The following is an 18,837-nucleotide window of genomic DNA, read 5'->3' as shown; positions in this document are numbered from 1 at the left end:
ATGGTCATCTTGGATTAACACATTTTTGAGAATTTTGCAGTCCAAGCCAAAGGTTTCATGAACCACACCAGAGTCAGACAATTGTGCTGCTCAAGGGGCACTGGTTTAGTCTGCTACATATATGTTAAAAGCAGATATATTTAGAATATCAATCAATCCAAACTTTTAAATCACAAATATTTATTAAAGTTTTCATTTTCTAACCCACACACCAGTTTATGTCATGGCAGTTGCTTAGGACCCACAAATTAAGAGAATATTACAGAAGCCCTGCATAGGAGGCTAAAACCCCACGCCAGTCATTTCAATTTAATACAAACATAGTAGAAAGTGAGGGAAAAATGTGCCTGGCTACACCTTACTGGCATTATCTTCATTGTTTAAACATCTTGTACACTCAAGGATCACACTGGATTTAGAAAGATGCATTCTGATGGCTCTAAGTGTTCATGAACTTAATTAGAAACAGAAACTTGTAAGATGTGTCTTTTCCAGAGAAGCTGCTGCAAAGAACAGGGATGTCTGTCTTTTTCTTGGTTACAGAATTCAAATTTATTACCTATAGCTGTGATAATAGTGGAAAGTTACTTCTCTAGAAGACTTTAGTTCATGATCTATCAGAGTTTATTTAAACTGTTTCCCAACTCTCTGAAGTACACAACTCTATCTTAAAAAAAAAATAAATTATAAGCAGCCGTTGTTGTAGAGCAAAGCAGCAATTTCTCCCAAATCAGATGATGGCAGAGTTCTGAACAATTGGTTTAATGTTTTCCATCTGTGACAGTTTTGTGACCACATTTTCATCATCTCGAGAAGTTCAGTGCATTTGTCCTTGTAAACATTAATCTGCATCACACCACCCTTACAGACATGAACATGTCCTGGCCTTTGCATTAATCCCTCTGCCTACATCCATCCCACAGAGATACAGCCCTCTGCCAGGGACCTGAACTCTGAGACGTGACCAAATGGCAACCACAGTTCACTTTCAGGACACAAATATGTGATCGTGGCTTTTCTGTTCAAAGGAGGAGGGGAACAAGACCAGCATCACACTTATATCCTAAATTTTTAAAATATATTGTAAAATTAAACAGTCTCTGTACTGGATGGAGAAAAAAAAAAGTCAACAAAATACTGGTGTTCAAATACACAATAAATATAAAGCCTGTTTGAAATACTCTTTGGTAACAAAGTGCACTAAAAATTGTACATTGAATGTTTTAAAAACACGACACTAGAAATTACAGTTATTGAAATAGTTGTGACAAATTATTTTTCTAGTGGAAGCATTATGCACAAAAACATATATTTAAAATAAACAGTTTTGTGTAACTGCACATGCCTGTAGATTTCTGGTTTTATTTAAGTTTTATTTACTAGAACTAATAACACTCAGTTGCTTGCAAGAAGCATTACGATACATAATGCAATCAGTACTAAGAGGATCCAGAAGTTGTTAAATACTGGGATTTTTATTTGCATTTTACTACTCTAATTTACTATAAGCAGCAGAATAGATAAATATATATATATAAAGATGTATTTCTAAAGAAACAGTTTTTTCAGCTAAATGATTTAAAAATTCTGGTAAAAACACGTAATAAACGTTCTAAGATTAATACAGAGAAAGACTGGAAATCTGAAGTAATTTTCTTTAGTTCAGTAACTCCAAAACGAGCGATGTGCTATGTACACAGGAGATATTACATGGAATGGGTCTTTTATAGAGTGGTTCTTGTGAGTGGGAAGTGAGGATTTTCTAACCTCTCCATAGCTTCATGTGGTGTTCCAGGACTTTCTCCTGAGAAGGGGAGCTCAGGCACTGATTTTAGTGTTGGCTTGAGTTTAAGTTTTGTTTTATTCTGATGGTTAAGGCTTGCATGTGAACACAAGGGGATTTCAAAGACTTTTTGGAGGTCAACATCTGTCCTTTGTGCAGCCACAGCCTGAGCCCTGGAAAGCACAGAACAGACAAATGCTCTGCTCTGGATTCCACTGCCTATCATCACTTTGGCTCACACCAGCTGGACACAGCCTAAAGCCTGAGCTCTGCTAGGGACTTCCACTCCGCTGGAAGAAGAAAGGTCTTCAGTGCTTTGCAGATGCAAAATCTGGTCTGCAGCAAGGAGTGGAAGGTGGTTGCTGAATCATTTGGCTTTGTAAGCTCTTTAGATGGTGTATCCAAGTAACAGCCTCCCTTACACACCTCCACAAATATCTACTGAGATGCTCAAGTTTGAATCCTACCATCACTTATTTCTTGCTCTTGTCAAGCCCTTCTTCTCATTGTTCTACCTGTATGAACTACTGCAAAATTCTTCCCATCTTCTATCCATGTCTCTGCCAGCTCCCACACCCTGATCACGTCAGAGATCCTCACTTTTAAAGGCTCCCTCACTCTGCTTCACTCCATCTTCATTCCTAGCACCTGCAGGCAGCAATCCTGCAGTTCCACCTCTGACTGTAGCATCTTATCCCAGACAAATGTATGCTCTGAAGGAAACTGCTGTGTGTCTCTCCATATGCTTAATTTCTTCTACAACTCTCACACTGCAAAAGATTTCTCCATAAACTCTGAAAGACAACTAAGAAACTTCCTTAGATCCCTCTCTTTGAAACTCTCCTTCACGGCGATGTTTACAAAAAGGTCAGTTTAGTCTAATACTATTTAGTCTATTAATAGGCTATAATTTAGTCTACTACTACAATTGGCCAGGAAACCCAGAAGTGCCTCCCTCTCCCTTTATCCCACCCTTTTGCACCCATCATGGTTTGTGATGTCTCCAAGAACACACAAAGGCAGAGGAGCCACTGTTATGCCTTTGTTATGTGCAATTTTTTTTTTCAATGCGCTGAAGAAAATACTTTCATTTTAATTAATGTATTCCATTTGGTGCCATTTTGATTTCACTCTATTATTAGATCTGCAGGAAGTTGAACAGATGTGTATTAGCTTAGCCAATTTATCAACTTCAGCAAACAAAATGGTTCAGACAGAAAAAGCACTGAAGTCCTTTTGAAGTGCAGCTCTCAAAGCTCTGCTCACACAGTTTCTGCAGACACACAGAGGTGGGAAGCAGCTTCCACCACAGGGATTGCTGTGGGCCATGCCTAAAAATTTGGATAAAGCTTTTTCACCTGGGTAACAGCCCCATCCATGTTCACCCTGGTTCCACCAAGTACACCCCACATTCTGTGACACAGTCATGTAACTATGAAGGCTTTGAAGCCACCACTCTCAGACTGGGATTGCATCTGCCCTCATCTGAAGTTGCTTTTTAAACATCTTGATAGTCCAGCACTGATGGGAAGAAAGATTTGAAGTTTCCCACTAATTTAATTACCATCCCAAAAGTAGATATTTTGCTCCATGAAGATATTTTTCACAGGCATCTCCCAGGAGCAACAAACTGAAAATCTCACAGATCTTAGAAAGAGAGAAAACATGACACTGAGTCAGTCGAGAAAATGGAAAGTGGAAGGACAAAAATATTGCCAGGATACCAAATAAATGATTTATAGTCCTTTCCACACTGCTCTTGTTTCATGGGTAAAGCTGTTAGGGAAGACACCAATGAAGTAAAACCCTGAGGAGTAGTTTTGGGAGGAAGTCAAGGGGTGTGGCAGGCAGACCAAGCCCAAGAATAATTCAGCAAATGCTATCATGTGACTGAATTCTGCTCATCAGTTTGATGTGTTACCAAAGTCACTGACTGCAGAGCAACCTTTTAATTAATTCTTCTTTCTTCAGCATATCTCCATCTGCACTTACAGCTAATGGCTGTTGAAGTTCAGCACTATCTCAATTTCCAGATTGCATCAGTATCCAAACCCCCCATTAGTGCACCACCTCACAAACTACTCACTTAGTTCTAAATAAATGCCTGGCTGCTGGTTATTAATATCAGAATCTTCACAAATCTCTCTCATTTATAAGATGATGCCAGGTCTTCTAAATTTTTCAAAGTGAATAGAACAAAAATGAAGAATCTGTTCCAAGGCATGAGTTATATAAATTGATACTTTCTTAGGCTTTAAAATAAAAAGCCACTTTTTATGAGTACTTTCTTATTTGTATTCCAGGAAAGTAAAAGTAAATCTTATTTAGGAAGGAGCTCTGCAATGTAATGTGTATAGATACTCAAAAATCCTTTTCATATTACAGAGGCTTGAAAGATCAAAGCACATAACACACTCTCCTGAACCTGCAATTGGTAAATTTATTATGTAAATTGTTATGATTTTTTTTTAAAGGAGGGAAAACACATTCAAAAATTCAGAAAATGCTAAACACATGAATTATGTCTCATAGTAATTATGAACAAATTATTATGAGACAATATTTCCCAAATTTTCTGCCATTACAGACAGCAATAGAAGATGACCATTGCCAGTGACTGTTTCACTGCCCCAGGCAGCAATGAAAGTCACACCATTTCTCCCAGTTGTTTACTGGATCTGGTTATTGCCCTTGGTTTCAATGCTGGAAGTCCCACTCCTGACAAACCCTGCCCCACTTAACAAACATAATTACAGACAGTGCCACAGAAAGCTGATTCAAGAGGAATAAAGCACATGATCATTTGTACTGCTCTTTTTAAAATGCACTGTAACTTCATTAAACTCGTGTTAGTGACTGCTGGAGAGAGTGAAGAATGAGGAAGGGAGCTGATTTCACTGGTGAGGAATGGCTTCCTCTGAGCAGCAACCCAAACCCCCAAAGCCTACGAGCTCCCAGCAGGCCCAGAGCATCTCAACGTGCAGCTATGTTTTAATTTCCTTAAACCACAGGACACAAGTCCCAGCTCCAGCAGTGGCTGGAGTGAGATATTCTGTGCTGATAATGATGCAAAGCTTTGTTTCCTGTGGTTTCCAAACGCCTGCTATGCCACAGGGATTTCACACCATCCACAAGATGCTGCCCCTCTGCTTGCACGACGTTTTTCACACCTTCACAGGCACCAGTTTAGCACTCTCTTCTTTCTGAACACCACTGGCCTCCAAAATCATTCCCTTCTTCCTCCTATTTTTGTAATTTTTTTCCCAATTTCCCCTCACCAATCTAACGATGATGGATTTATTTGAACCTTGCTATTGTAGTTCTTGTAATTATTATTATTAGTGTTTCCACTGAGCAATGAAGTAACAGGCAGAGGGTGAGGAAAAGCAAGGAATTCAATAGCATTTCCAGAACTTCACAGTCCTGCTTAAGCAGTCCTCAAATTCCTTTAATTTATCTACATCCTGCCTTTTGAACTGCCTAGGTAATCCTACTAAACTACAGTAAGAAGTAAAAGGATCAAACAGTAAAAAAAGGTAAAAAAGAGTCAAAAGAAAAAAATATAACAAGAAAGAAGTAGCTGCTGAAGTCTGTTGAGACTCAGACAGATAAATCTGTGTTTTTGTGCAAGAAACAGATCACAGTGTTACATGCTCTTGACCTGAATAATGCCACACATCTCTGAATACTATCACAGCCACACTCAATTGTTACAGGAGAAAGAAAACTTCAAAAAGAGGACATTCAACAAGTTGCAATTAATAACAAAAGTTATTCCCTTTCCCACAAGCACCACACCAAGCATGGTCTAACACAGCTCCCTTGGGGCCTGCCATTGGCCCAGAGAGTCAGCAACAAAATGTATTAAAAATTAATGTATTTTCTTCCATTTGATTGCCTTGTTTTCCAGAAGCATCACTTGTTGTGCTCTGGTCAGGAAGAATTTCAACCAGTCAGTGCTGATAAGTCACTAAGTATCTATTTTACACAATGTATAAAATATGTCACATTAAATCAAGATGTTTAAGGTGCTTCTGTTTATTGTGTTCTTCACATCCACATCAATTAAATTGAATGTTTAATTGATTGTTAAACTAAATCTGCCACTCTGTTTCTTAACAAAAGCACCTGATGCCTTTAAGCTTCTCCAGTCTTTCCACTTTGCTGTATTGATTCCAATTTAATTCCTTAATGCATTCATCCAGCAGGAATGTGAGGAACAATTATTTTATTGGTTTTGCTCATGCCCAGAATAGCAAATATAGTTTGAAAATAATCTGAAAGGCAGCAATATGTGTTAATTTTGAACTACTAATAGTCTACAGGACAGAATATACTTAAAATGTGCATTGCTTAAAAGATAAAATTCTCCATTTGCTAACATTTGCTGCAGGAGTTGTGAATTGCACACTTTTCATCCTTTACAGGTAAGTTTTCCATGCTGCTTCAGCAGCAGATGATTCTGATACATCAGAAACAGACAGACAAATTACAGATCTTTCATTCCTTGTGGCCTCACCTGCTTTTCCATCCTGGTTGAAGCGGGAGTACTTGGAGTGCTCGAGCAGGGGCAGGCACTGCTCAATGGGTGTCCACACGTAGGTCTCTGGGCACAGCAGGTCAGAGGGCTTGTACTGACCCTGGCAAGGGGAAAAATGGAAAAAAAGAAACTAAAAAGAGAGCAATCATATCAGTTGCACAAGAACTTTGGCTACAACTTGATTTTCCAAAAGGCAAGGAACAGTTTTTAATCTAATCTACACCAAATGAGTGTTCAGTGAAATCACAGGCTTCAGTCATTTCAGCACCATCTCAGGAGCACAAACTCAACCTTGGCACGTGAGGAAAATGTAAAATTAACATAACACACTTCCATGATATCCAAGATGAACTAGGAAAGTTTTGGCTTTGCTTACTGGAACTCTGTATTTAAGTTATCCTCTGGAGTTCTGCTGAGCTGGAGCCAACACTAAAAAACTCAGCACCTCCAAAAGCAGCTCATCTCAAGTGTTGGTAATTCTAGCAAAATAATGGAGACCAAAAAGAAAAAAAATCTAACAGAAAAATCCCACTGAACAGTAAGCAGGACACTGTTTTTATTACATTAGTGATGGAGCATTTGTTTCATTGCTACTTAAAGAGTAACACTTTAATTCATGGAGCTTTTCCTGGATTAGCTTACAGGTAATGAGTAGTGAAATTCTACTATTTTTTGGTTGATTTATTAAGAAGATATTCTTTACAGACATTCCCAGAAACTAAACAGCCTTAATTATTTTCCCTCCAGCTCCACAGAAAATCACCACCTCAGCAATAATAACCTCCCCTAATCAGATCTTCATTTGATTTAAAGTAAGATTATTCAGCAGCCTACAACTTAAGTCAAAATTCTATCTTTGAGGCATTACTCATGCAATCCATACACTCTCAACATTCAGAGCCATATGGTGGCAACAGCAAATTAATTTTGCACTTGCAAATTCATTACACACCTCACACCTGTTGAAAAACAGCCATACAGTAAAGAGATTAAAAAACTTAAGTATATAAATTAAAAATTAAAAGACTGGGCATTATCAGAAGTCACCCTGCAGTTGATGCCTTTAAGAGTTGTTCACATCAATTACATTAGATGGATAATTAAGATTATCATCTTGAGAGGAAATTGATTTAAAAGAGAGCTTTCCATGAAGCTGAGCAAGGTTTGGGAAGGGACAACACAAAGTTACTGTGGCTGCAGCCTGGAGATGAGGACATTCCCTTAGGCAGTAACACCCAGTTTTGGAGAATCAGAGCCCCCAGAAATTCCCAGTTCTTTTTATACTCTTCCTGTTCAACTCTTCATGATATTTAAAGACAAAATTAACTTTTAAAAAAATCTTCTCCACCAAAAGTAAACTGTTGAGTAGGAAATACAAGAATTATCTGCGATAAAAAGTCATCAGTGCCTGTGCAAAAAAGATAAGAATAACCAAGCTTCATGCTGAGCCTTGTCAAATACCTGAGGTAGATTTCTGAAAAGGTCTGTATAGCTGATTATCTCATTTGTAAAACATCTAGGATTGACTTGTAACTACTACTGTTGGGTTTTTTTTTTGGGTTTCTTTTTAATTAAAGGCAAATTTTTATATTAAATTAAAACAATATTCCTCCAATTCAATTTAGAAACTTAAACCTCAAGGTCCTAGAAAATCCTCTAAAGCCAGAGAATGGAAGTGACATTTTCAAATAAACCACTTTGAAATGTTATGCTCTTTTAAACAGAAATAGTTGAAAGCTATGTGAAGGTAGTGCTTAAACAACTTTTAATCATCATTACCCAGACGAAACAGTTTAAGGACTTGGGGAAAAAATATGCCTTTTCAGTCATAATTTTAAAAAATTAGAACATAATTACTTGTTGATTTAAAGGCATTTTCTCAACTGGCCAAGAAGGCAGAAATAGCCAAGGAACTGTCTGTCAGAGCCGTTGCTTGAACACAGAAAATACAAGTGGTAAATTAATCTCTCTTAGTAGCATGAATTTAACTCATGGCTCTAAGGAAAGACAGCCCAGGCACTCAGTTTCCCTAGAAAATCCTGCTCCCAATCTTGAGATTTATCACATTTGTGAAGCCCACACTATGCAGCCCTATTCTGAATTTCCCACTTACTTCTGTAACATTACAGTCTATCACAAAACAGGATGTATAAAATTAACTGCATTGCAGCATTACTGGTTTGGTTATAATTAAAAAAAACCCTTCTTTAGCACTGAGCAGCACAGTAACATAAAAATTGATTATCCGACCCATCGTTGCAAACTCAATATTTATTTTGGGCATCAAAACACTATAATTTGGAAAGGAAAGGGAAAAAATAGTTCTGAGGTGACTTCCTTTAGATGTTTTCTTACCCCAAAATTTAGGAGCTTGTTAATGAACTTTCCTGGAGGCACAGGAGGCTGTGGGGATGACACATCACTGACCCAGGACACTCAGTGGAATCAGAGGCAAAAATGAAAGAAGCCCTTGATTCTCTTTGATATCCTCCCTCCCCAGAAGTGTTTCCAAACACACCAGAAGGAAGAGAGTTCTCCTGTAAAGATGTTTTATTTACTCTGCTGCTCTAACCCACATCCCATGAGTCATCCCACAGAGGAAGGGGGAACGCAGGACGTGCCCAGGTGAGTTCCCAATGAACAGCGTTTGCTCTGTGTCTATATTGAGAGGATTAAAAAGGGAACCCACAGGACTTCATTAAACCAAATTAAATTATTTCTAAGGGCTTTTGCCTCCCCCCACCCTTTCCATAAGCACTTACTCTCAATTTACTTACTTTCTTCAGAATACTTAAAACCTCATATTTACTTATATTTAAAACCAATATACTTATTTATTTGAAAATAAACCACTTCAAACAAATCCACCTCCCACCTTTTTCCTCTCTCCCTTTATTCCTGGACTGCAAAAACACCTCAACCTGAGAACCCACACAGATTCCGCCTTACATACATGAGAATCTGTACCTCAAGAAAAATGTTCCAATTTCATGACTCATTCTAAAATGATTACATCATCTAAATAAATTGCCTCTCAGCATACTATTTATATTGCTTCTTATTCTTAATATTGATTTGCAGCATACACCCAACATAAATCCAAAACAGAAAGGGGATCTCCTAAAAGGAAGTGCTGCAAAGGGATTTATCACAGAACTTAATCAGATTTACAAAACTGGTTTTGAAAATAATTTCTCTTTGGCTTCAGATTAAATCAGCATTCATTTCAGAAGTGATTCCGCCTATGGTTAAGAGTTCACAACTGAACACATTTTGCTTTCTTTTATCTCATTATATACAAACTCTTGCACAGTAGAACTGTTTAAGTTGTCCAGACCATCTTGGGAATATTTAACTACAAGACTTTCAACAGAAAGTATCATTTTACAGACCATCCCCAAGCACTTGTCTCAGGTTTCAGCTTCTCAAACCCAGTACCACCTGCAGATGAAATGAACTCTGTCAATACAAAACAACTGCACATATTTCTCTCTCTCTGCATCTACGTTTTATCAAGAAAAATCCAAGACACAAAATTTGCTTTTTTGAAATGTTTTTGGAATTTAAAAACCCCTGGTCTAGTGGAAGGTGATGGGGGTGGGTGATCTCCAAGGTCCTTTCCAATCCAAACCATTCTGTGCTATCTCCATCAGTCTGAAGGGAATTCAATTCTTTACAGCACTAAGAGGTGAGGTATTCCATACCTTTAACCATCCTGGTTAACCTGTCCTTTTCCTTTTTCTTTTTTTGCTTTTTTTCCTTTGCTTTCTCTTCTTTGAAACAGGGGAAAGAACCACAGGAGGAAACCATTTAAATTGCTTTGTTCCAGGAGCATAACAACCCAATGCGTAACAAAGGTACAAATTAGATTAAAGGTACAAATTAAAGATACAAGAAAATTACATAAACATACAAAAAGATAAATATCTGACTAATCTATCAAATGGCTTGACTAAAAAGCAATACTGAAAATTAGTATGGCTAAGAAATTTCTGAGCACATGCTTCCTTCTACCAACTCAACTCATTGCAACATAAACGTGACTGGTTTTTAATAAAAAATACCTGCAAGATGTTTTATTGTCACTAATATTAGTGACAATATTTTTCTTCCTATATAATATAAAAGAGAGAACCTTCAAGGTGCTTTCACTTATACAATTAGACATGCTGCACTTTAATTGGAAGCTTCTGGAAATAAATTTTAAAGAGAGACTGCCAAGCCTAAATTAATACTTCACACCATGATGGTTTTTGTTTTACAGTTTTCAAATTACAATCAGTCAGAACTTCTCTGAACTTTTGTTCCACAGGAAGGGCAAAGGTTTTAATGAGACTTTAGTCTGGAGATTACTTTTTAAATATTTTGCAAAATCTGAGGCATTTGGTAAGCACTTGAGATGAAAAACACCAGCAGAGTTTGTTTTTGTAGTCTAAGTAAAACTTAAAATGTAGAACTACCAAGAAAGACGAGAGTCTCAAAAATGAAGGTCAAGCACCAGTAGCACTGAAAAAACAAAACAGGAAGGTTAAACTCACATTTAATTCTTTTATCAGGTACAGTTTACATCTGTATTATATTTTTTCACAATAAAGCCATTGATCTTTTATTAAAAGTGAATTAAGACTGCCTTCATCTCCATTTCCAGCCAGCTGCCTAAGAAGAAATGCTCTGGCTACACAAAGCAACCCCAAATTATCAACAGCGACCCCTTAGAGCTGGGCAGCGCTGACCACCACAGGTTTATGGAATTCAGCCTTTCCCCTGAAAGACAACCCCTGGGACCCCCAGCAGAGTGCTGCCCAGACCCCTGCTCCCAGATTTCACTCCACAAACAGAAACAGAGTTTATGGATCCCCAGGAGAGCCCTTGGCTGGTAACTCGACCTGCTGTGTTCCCCCACGTCGGCTGTGCCAGCCCGGACAAAGAGCTGCACATCCCAACCCCTCTGTGCTTCCAGCCTCCCTCTCACATGGCACCCAGCTGTGCAAGGCCTAAAAGATTCAGAAAAACAACAAAATCCCTCCCCTTGCCTCAAAACTACCTCGACAAATTCACTCCCACCTCGTAGTCACTGTTTTAAACATTTTTTTAAACAAACAAAAACCTCATAAGCAATAGGCACAGAATGAGGCAAGCAGCTCTGTTTATCCAGGAGAGATGGTTGGAGACTTCACCTTTGAGTGAAGCTTACAAGAAAATCTGCACCAAGGAGGAGTTACATCATTGGGTAACTCAATTAACAAGCTGGATCTCAGCAGGCTGCCTGGAACTGCAGTGCCAGCATCAAACGAGCCGAGTTTGTCCGAGCTGCAAACTTTGAAATGATTACGGACTCCGCATTTTTAGGATCCCAGAGCTGCATTCTTGAGAGCTTAGCCACCTTTCTGTTTCATTAAAGAATAATGTGCTGTAATCCTTAAAAGATGTTATGAATAATAGCCAGAATTTATTTTGCAGCTCACAGAACTCGAGTACATCAAGTGCCAGTCCTTGCTCTTCAGAAAGATGTGTTCATTCTCATTTAGTTACATCATCACAAAATCTGTGTAATGGGAATTTTACAAGGAGCCAAGGAGCTGTAAGGTGCTTCCCAAGGCACCTCAAACATGGAAACTCAGAGTAAATACCCACCTTCTCACATATTCTTTGGAATATGAAATTCCAAAGTAAACCTCCAAATTCCTTTAAGTGAAATGCAAATATAATTTGATGTTGTATTTCCAAGAGAAATATGGAATCATAGAATGGTTTGGGCTGGAAAGGACCTTTAAGGCCATCTACTTCCAACATTTATCTAGATCAATTAATTACAACACTATTATTTTTGTCTTTCTAAATGTTCCTCAATGATATTTAAACTGACTGTCCAAAGCAAATTTGTAAATAGTTTGCCAACTTTCAGCTCTTTTTTATTTCCCAAGTCCATGTAATGTATTAAGAAAAATAACTGATGATAAACCCAAGGTGAAAATATTTCTGACACTTGTTTCTACACATCAAACAAAATAAATTCCTACAATTATTGACTATATATTCATACTTGGCTGTACTTCGCTAAATATAAAAAAACCCCAGCATTTCAGAAGGTTTTCATAGTATCCCTCAGGTAAATAGGATATTTCAGGTAAGTGTAAAACAGATTAAGATAATGAGTAAAAGTCAAAAAGGAAGGCAGCCAAGTTTCACATTCTGTATCCTACAATTATCATGTAATTATTTGCCTACATGCTCTTAACCCACCACAAAAGCAGAATTAAATTAAGTTTATCTTAAATTTCACTGAGATTGAAGGTAAATCTCAGCACTTTATTTGCCTAAGGTGCTCTGCAAAGAATTACTTTTAAAGAAATGCTCCTCCTTCCCCTCAAAACACTTTCAGAAACTTTTACTGTTTCTTTGTTTTCCCAGCATGTGCCACTCCTGAATTGTTTGGATTTTGCTATCTTCATAGCTTAGTGTGCACTCCAAATAGCTGCTTTCCCCTTGTCCTCTTTCCTAGAAATTATCTGAAATATTGAACACTTTCAAGTTTGTTTTTGATACTGAGAAACAGCCAACAGGTGACTGAAAAGGCTCATGGGCTGCGAGAGAAAAAACTGCTTTTCACTGAGGCCAAAAGGGGACATTTGGGACAGATTTTGATTTTTTTTTCCTTTCCCCTTTAGAGTCCAAGACCGTGCAGTTCTTCTTCCTCCTTTTTTATGGCAATGTTATCTTTTTCTCCACTCACTGAGTGGAAGAGGCCAAGGGAGGCTCTGGGTGTTTACGTTGAGCTCCAAGCTACGACCTGCAGCACGTTAATATTCCAACACTCCATCCACAGCACCCAAGAAGCCAACAAAGTGCTGCTTGAGATAAAGCACATCCATGCCCACACTCCAGCAGTTCGCCTCTCTAACACCACTGTATTAATCAATGAGATAATTCTGGTTTCAAGTTGTAAAGTGAGCAGTAATTAGCATGGTCTTAGCCTTAGAGAGGGCTGCTGCATCATCTCTTCCTTATCAGCTTGGGATGCCACTGCCCAGAGCTGGAGATAAGACACAGCTCTGGGCATCCTCTCACAGCCACTTTCCAGCCCTGCTCTCTCCTCCAAGACTTCTTGCTAGGAGTTTGTCCTTTCTCATTTATAAAAAGCAGTAAAGTTAGGGCTTTGCCTTTGTTCTAAGCAACTAAAGCCACTCTCTTAAAAGTCACAGCATCAAAGCCACTGTGTCTAGAATAAATCCAGTGATAAGGCTTGCACAAAAGAGGAAAAAAAAATCTGCATGTTCAAGAATTACATAATAAAAATTTGATGACTAGATAGACACATGCATGTTTACATGAATACTTATGAAAATTTAATTTAAATATTGTCAATGTTTTATATGCCTGTGCTTTGCACTTAGGGATTTACTCAAACCAGTGGGTGTCCAGGTACAGTAACATTTCTTAACTCAGACACAGGACATTAAATATCTGTGTATATTCCCACCCCATTCCTCTTACTCTCAGTAAGAAAGATGGATAGATATAGTCACATAAATTCTACATTTGTGATTCTTAAGATTTCAGTAGCAGTCACAATTCAGATTAAACCCAGCAGGCTGAATTTGCCCTGGAGATGGTGTTTCACACTGCAGAGCCAACAGTACAAACATTACAAAATGGTCCCTTCAAGACCAATAAAGTGCATTATTTACCCTGACACTGCTGCTGTACCCTGGTTCCAGACCTCTGATGACAGCAAAAGCAAATTTGTGGATTCTGGGCTGCCCTAGGATTACTGTCCTTCCAAAGCTGAAATAATAATATCCAAATCACAAATAAGTTTGAAGACAAACCTTGAAAATGAGAAACAAAGATAAATACTACAAGTATGGAGCATATATAAAGTTAGGACCAATTTTAAGCATATTTTCTAAATAATTTTACATCACCAAACTATGATGTGTCTATTTTGCCTTCTTTACATTTCCCAAGGTTCCTTTCTCTTTTTTTCTTGTATCTCCTAATCTGTGCTGTACATGATGGCATTTTATTAAAACAGAGTAGTGAAAGAAAGTTTAGCTTTCAATGTTGCTACATAAACTTTGTGTTTGATGTACAAAAAAAAAAAAAAAAAAAAAAAGAGGTTGCTATGAAATGGTACTTACAGGAAAACTCTACTGCATGGAATTCCAGAGACTGCCACCAGAATATTAAGAACATTAGAATATTAAGAATATGAAAACTTTCCATAGCTTTAAATATTGCCATTTTATCTCTCTCATGCACTAATATTTAGTACCAGTGACACTAAACTGGCAGAACAGCAACATCCACATGAAACTGAGATTCCAAGGAATGTTTCTAATTCAAGGTGGATTTGTGCAGATTTAGAGACTGAGATTCCCTATTAACTCAAAGGGTTGTGTGTTCAAAACATTTTACAGGAAGAATTACTTTGTGACTGTAAATAAAATATATAAAAGCAGCTAACATTTATTGGAAATTGCAATTAAAATTCAGTTGGGAATAAGCTAATTAAAGACAGTACCACACAGATTGTTCTGGAACTGGAAGCCAGAATCTGTCTTATCTGTAGACAGGCTACTCAAGAATGCTCAAAAAAGCAGCACAGTTTGAGAAACTTCAGTGGAAAACAATAATAAAGAAGAGTTAAGCTTGTACATTTGAAGGCTATTAACTTCCTTGAATTTTAGCCAACTTTTTCAACAACTTGATGTTTTTAAAGTATATTACAGAAAAAAAATAATATTAATTGCCTTTTTACTACAAAAAAAAAAGTCAAAGTGTTTGAGGGAATAAAAATCATATGATCACTGAAATGGACCTTGTTTACTTTGAATCTGCAGCAGACATTCTTAAAGAGACCCTAGCATTAAACTTGGAAAGGGAGATTAAAAAGAACTATGACAAAAAGATAAAACCCAAGTGGGGGCCTCAAGAAGAATGCTTCATTAGAGACACACAAACTCTGCTGACTTAGGTCTATCTCAAATGGAGTTTATTTTGGCAGCTGAGAGAAGGAAAAGAAGGAAAAAAACCCCAAAAAATAACAAGAAAAAGAAATGAGCATTTCAATCATGTGGATCCCATATCCTTCTCTTGAAGGGCTGCCATAAACTGACAGTATTTCTTGAGTTCACTAAATTAAATGTATGAAATTAAGTGTTAAAGTTTGTTTTCTTATGTTTAATGTAAGGTGGAATAATCACAGGAAAAATATGCACAACCTAATAGATCATAGCCATGCTTTACCCTTAGAGGCACAAAATTGTCACACTGATATCAAATAGCTTTAAACATTCATTAATACCTCACCAGCTGGAGTCACATCTAAAAGAACAGCTTTCATCTGTAGCTTATGGACATATGCCACAGGAAAACTAAATTAATTCCCTGTCAAAGGGGCTTCTGCCATGTAGTTATCAAAGTAAAAACACCACACACCATGCTTACCTAATAGAAAAAATATATAAACAAAATTAAATTTAGAGAATTTAAATGAAAGTGAGCACGTCTTAATTTTTTTTCTGTACAACTACGCAGCAGGAAGCAGAAAATTAAAATTCAACAGAATTAGAGCACTAGCATGATAGTAATGGGTGCATAGTCTTTTATTTTCATTTTATAGAAACATTGGCTGTGGTTACGAGGTGCCAAACAGTGAACCAATGTAAATTAGTTTCTTTTTCTTCTGTGATAACGACAAGAAATTACTTTGTGACATAAGACTCACATCAACTCCAACCTGACTTTTCTCACCAATTCTAAAGAATGACACAAGAGGAAAGCAGGTATATTCTATCTATTACAGAATATAGGTACATTAGATCTATTATTATTATCAGGTATATTGTATCTATTATACCTGTCTATTCTTTTTACTTTTCAGGTATCTGTGAAGTCTCCATTTACTCACTTTATCTATGCACAACACCTGCATTGCTCTTGCAACTTCATCCAAGTGCACATTCCCAGCTCCTGGATAAAAGTGTCCAGGACTGTGCACCAACAGGGCACATGGAAACCTGCTTTTCTTCCTGCCCAGCTTCTCTGGATTTTTGGCCTTTTTGACTCTTCTCTGCCTGCATGTCTGCCTCCAGAGAAGTTGTGCTCTGTGCTTACTTTCAAGCTCTTTTTCCCCAGTGTCCATCAAGCTCTCCCCTTCTTTCCCAGTGTCTCTCCAATGACTCTGCAGGGATTTTTGCCTGGAGCCCCAAACCTTCCAAAACTCAACCCTTCATCCCATTCAGAGCCCCTTTTCCAGCTCAGCCCTGGGGATCAGCTCTCCCTGTGTGACTGCCCAGACCATTCACACCACTGGGAGCAGCATTCCTGTCCTGGACTTCCCCAAAGCCCTGCTTCAGCCTCCAACAGGGTTTTAAAAGAACCAGCCAAAAGAGAACCTGCCAAAAATCCATCCAGACTCTGAGGGCAAGAAAATAAGACCTTCCCAAGGAAGTCTGGGTGAGGGTAGCCTTATACTGAATAAATAATTTCATGCTTCTCATGCCCAGCTACCGACTCAGTCTGTGGAATATTTCAAGACATAATAAATAACAGACTAATTGACAGCTTTGCAAATTGTGAAACACTGATATTCACAAGTTGAAATATACTCCTAATTAAGAATTCAGATGCATGATGTTGGCTTTAGATTAAGATATGCTACGTGGGGTTTTCAAATTTTACAATTAGATCATGTTGAAAAACAAGGTCACTTTAAAATTTGTCAGTCCAGCTTTTTTCATTTCTAGCTGCTTTCATACATCTAAGAACAAGAAATAATATTCTGAAGCCAGTAATTCAGAACAGTACAAGATTTTTAACTTTAAGGCTTTCTACCAATACATGGTACACTAGACAAGTTTTTTTAAGGCCAGCAATGAATAATTGAGTAAAAGCCAAGTAATTTATCTTTAGTCATTCAACACTGAAATACATATAGCCCAGCACTGAAGAAACAACCTCAAAAACAGTGGCATATACAGGCAAATAGATATTAACAGTAATTTTAGGATAGGAGAAAAAGAGTAAACTTGTAAGACAAAGGGAGACAACAGCACAGGAAAGTTCATTAGTGAAACCTACATTTTTGCAGGATGCTGACTAAATAATATGGTGAAATTCATGGTAACGTATCCCCAGTGCACACACAAACATGTTATTCAGACTAAAAAGCTGCAGGAGGAAAAAAGTCAGTCTTAAATCTCAGTCTTTCAGTGTCTACAATTTGTATTACAATGATAGAGTAATGCATCTCTGCCAAAAAATCTAAACCCACTTGTCTCCCTTACATCTGCAGATTAAAAACTGAATAAATAAATACAAAGGCTCACTTTACCAGTGTTCCAAGCATGTGTTAGAACTTAAACCTTAACAGAACAGCTATCTGCACAAAGGATCAGTGAGTATCTGTACAAAAATTCTGGACCATCAAAACACGTGTGCTTTAAAAGAAGTTTTTTCTATTGTCCCTAAAAATGTTTATTTTCATAGTAAGTTTTCATTCATGAAACAAGCATTCTAATTTTAGGTCTGTTTTGTTTGTCGAGGGTTTGTTAAACAAGCCTGCTTTGTTTGCTGCGAGAGGGGAATTTGTAAACAAAGGCTCTGTGCTCTCCCAGGAGTCCCTTCTCAGCAGGAGAGCATCCGAGCACCTTGGGACCATCCTGGCACCTGGAGCTCCAGCCCCAGGGCTGAGCTGAAGCCATCCCTGCACCAGGCTCAGAACAGACAAAACCAGGAGTGCAACACCCTGACACTTTTGCCTCCCCCAGAAGAGATGGTTTGTGGTGTCCCAGACTGGAAAAGTGGGGAGTGAACTGGGGCCACATCCACCTCCAGCCCAAAGAGCTGTGAGAGGCAAGAGGCCCAGAATCCAAACTGCCACCACAGCTCCCATCATCCTGGAATCACAGAGCCATGCAATGGGTTGGGCTGGAAGGAACCTCAAAGCTCAGCTCATTCCACTCCCTGCCACGGGCAAGGGCACCTTCCACTATCCCAAAACCTTGTCCAACCTGGCCTGGAACTCACAGGGATGGGGCAGCCACAGCTTCTCTGAGCAATCTCACAGTACTCTCACAGTAAAGAATTCCTTCCCAATATCCCATCCATCCCTCTGTCAGTGGGAAGCCATTCCCCCTTATCCTGTCACTCCATCCCTTGTCCCAAGTCCCTCTCCAGCTCTCCTGGAGCCCCTTCAGGCACTGGAAGAGGTTCTGAGGTGTCCCCAGAGCCCAGGACATATTTGGCTCAGCTCTTCTCTTCACACTCCAAACCAAAAACCAGGCTGTAGCTACATTAGTTGTCAGAAAAAATACTGAACTGAGAGAGCTCCAGAGCGTCAATGCATTCCCTCTGAGACCAAGCTAGATGTAAGAAACTGATGAAAGAATCCCAGAATAGGGACACTAAACAAATGGAGGAATAAGACACTGAAAGCATGGCTAGATAGAGATGTACTGAATTTTTGTTAAGCTGTTTTGCAGGAAATAACTGCCTGAGGACACAATGC

General features: G+C 38.3%; 1 protein-coding gene across 4 annotated transcripts in view; it reads right to left on the bottom strand.

Annotated features, from left to right (window-relative positions):
- Positions 1–18,837, bottom strand: part of ATE1 (arginyltransferase 1) — a 67,186-nt gene that overhangs the window by 10,067 nt on the left and 38,282 nt on the right. For all 4 annotated transcript variants that reach the window (XM_053983669.1, XM_053983670.1, XM_053983667.1 and 1 more), the window contains exon 11: positions 6,303–6,423. In XM_053983669.1, coding sequence (XP_053839644.1) covers positions 6,303–6,423 — 121 coding nt within the window. The remainder of the gene's footprint in view (positions 1–6,302; positions 6,424–18,837) is intronic.

Source organism: Vidua macroura, chromosome 8 (genome assembly GCF_024509145.1).
Source record: "Vidua macroura isolate BioBank_ID:100142 chromosome 8, ASM2450914v1, whole genome shotgun sequence".
NCBI lineage: Eukaryota > Metazoa > Chordata > Aves > Passeriformes > Viduidae > Vidua > Vidua macroura.
This window is presented reverse-complemented; position numbering and strand designations above follow the sequence as displayed.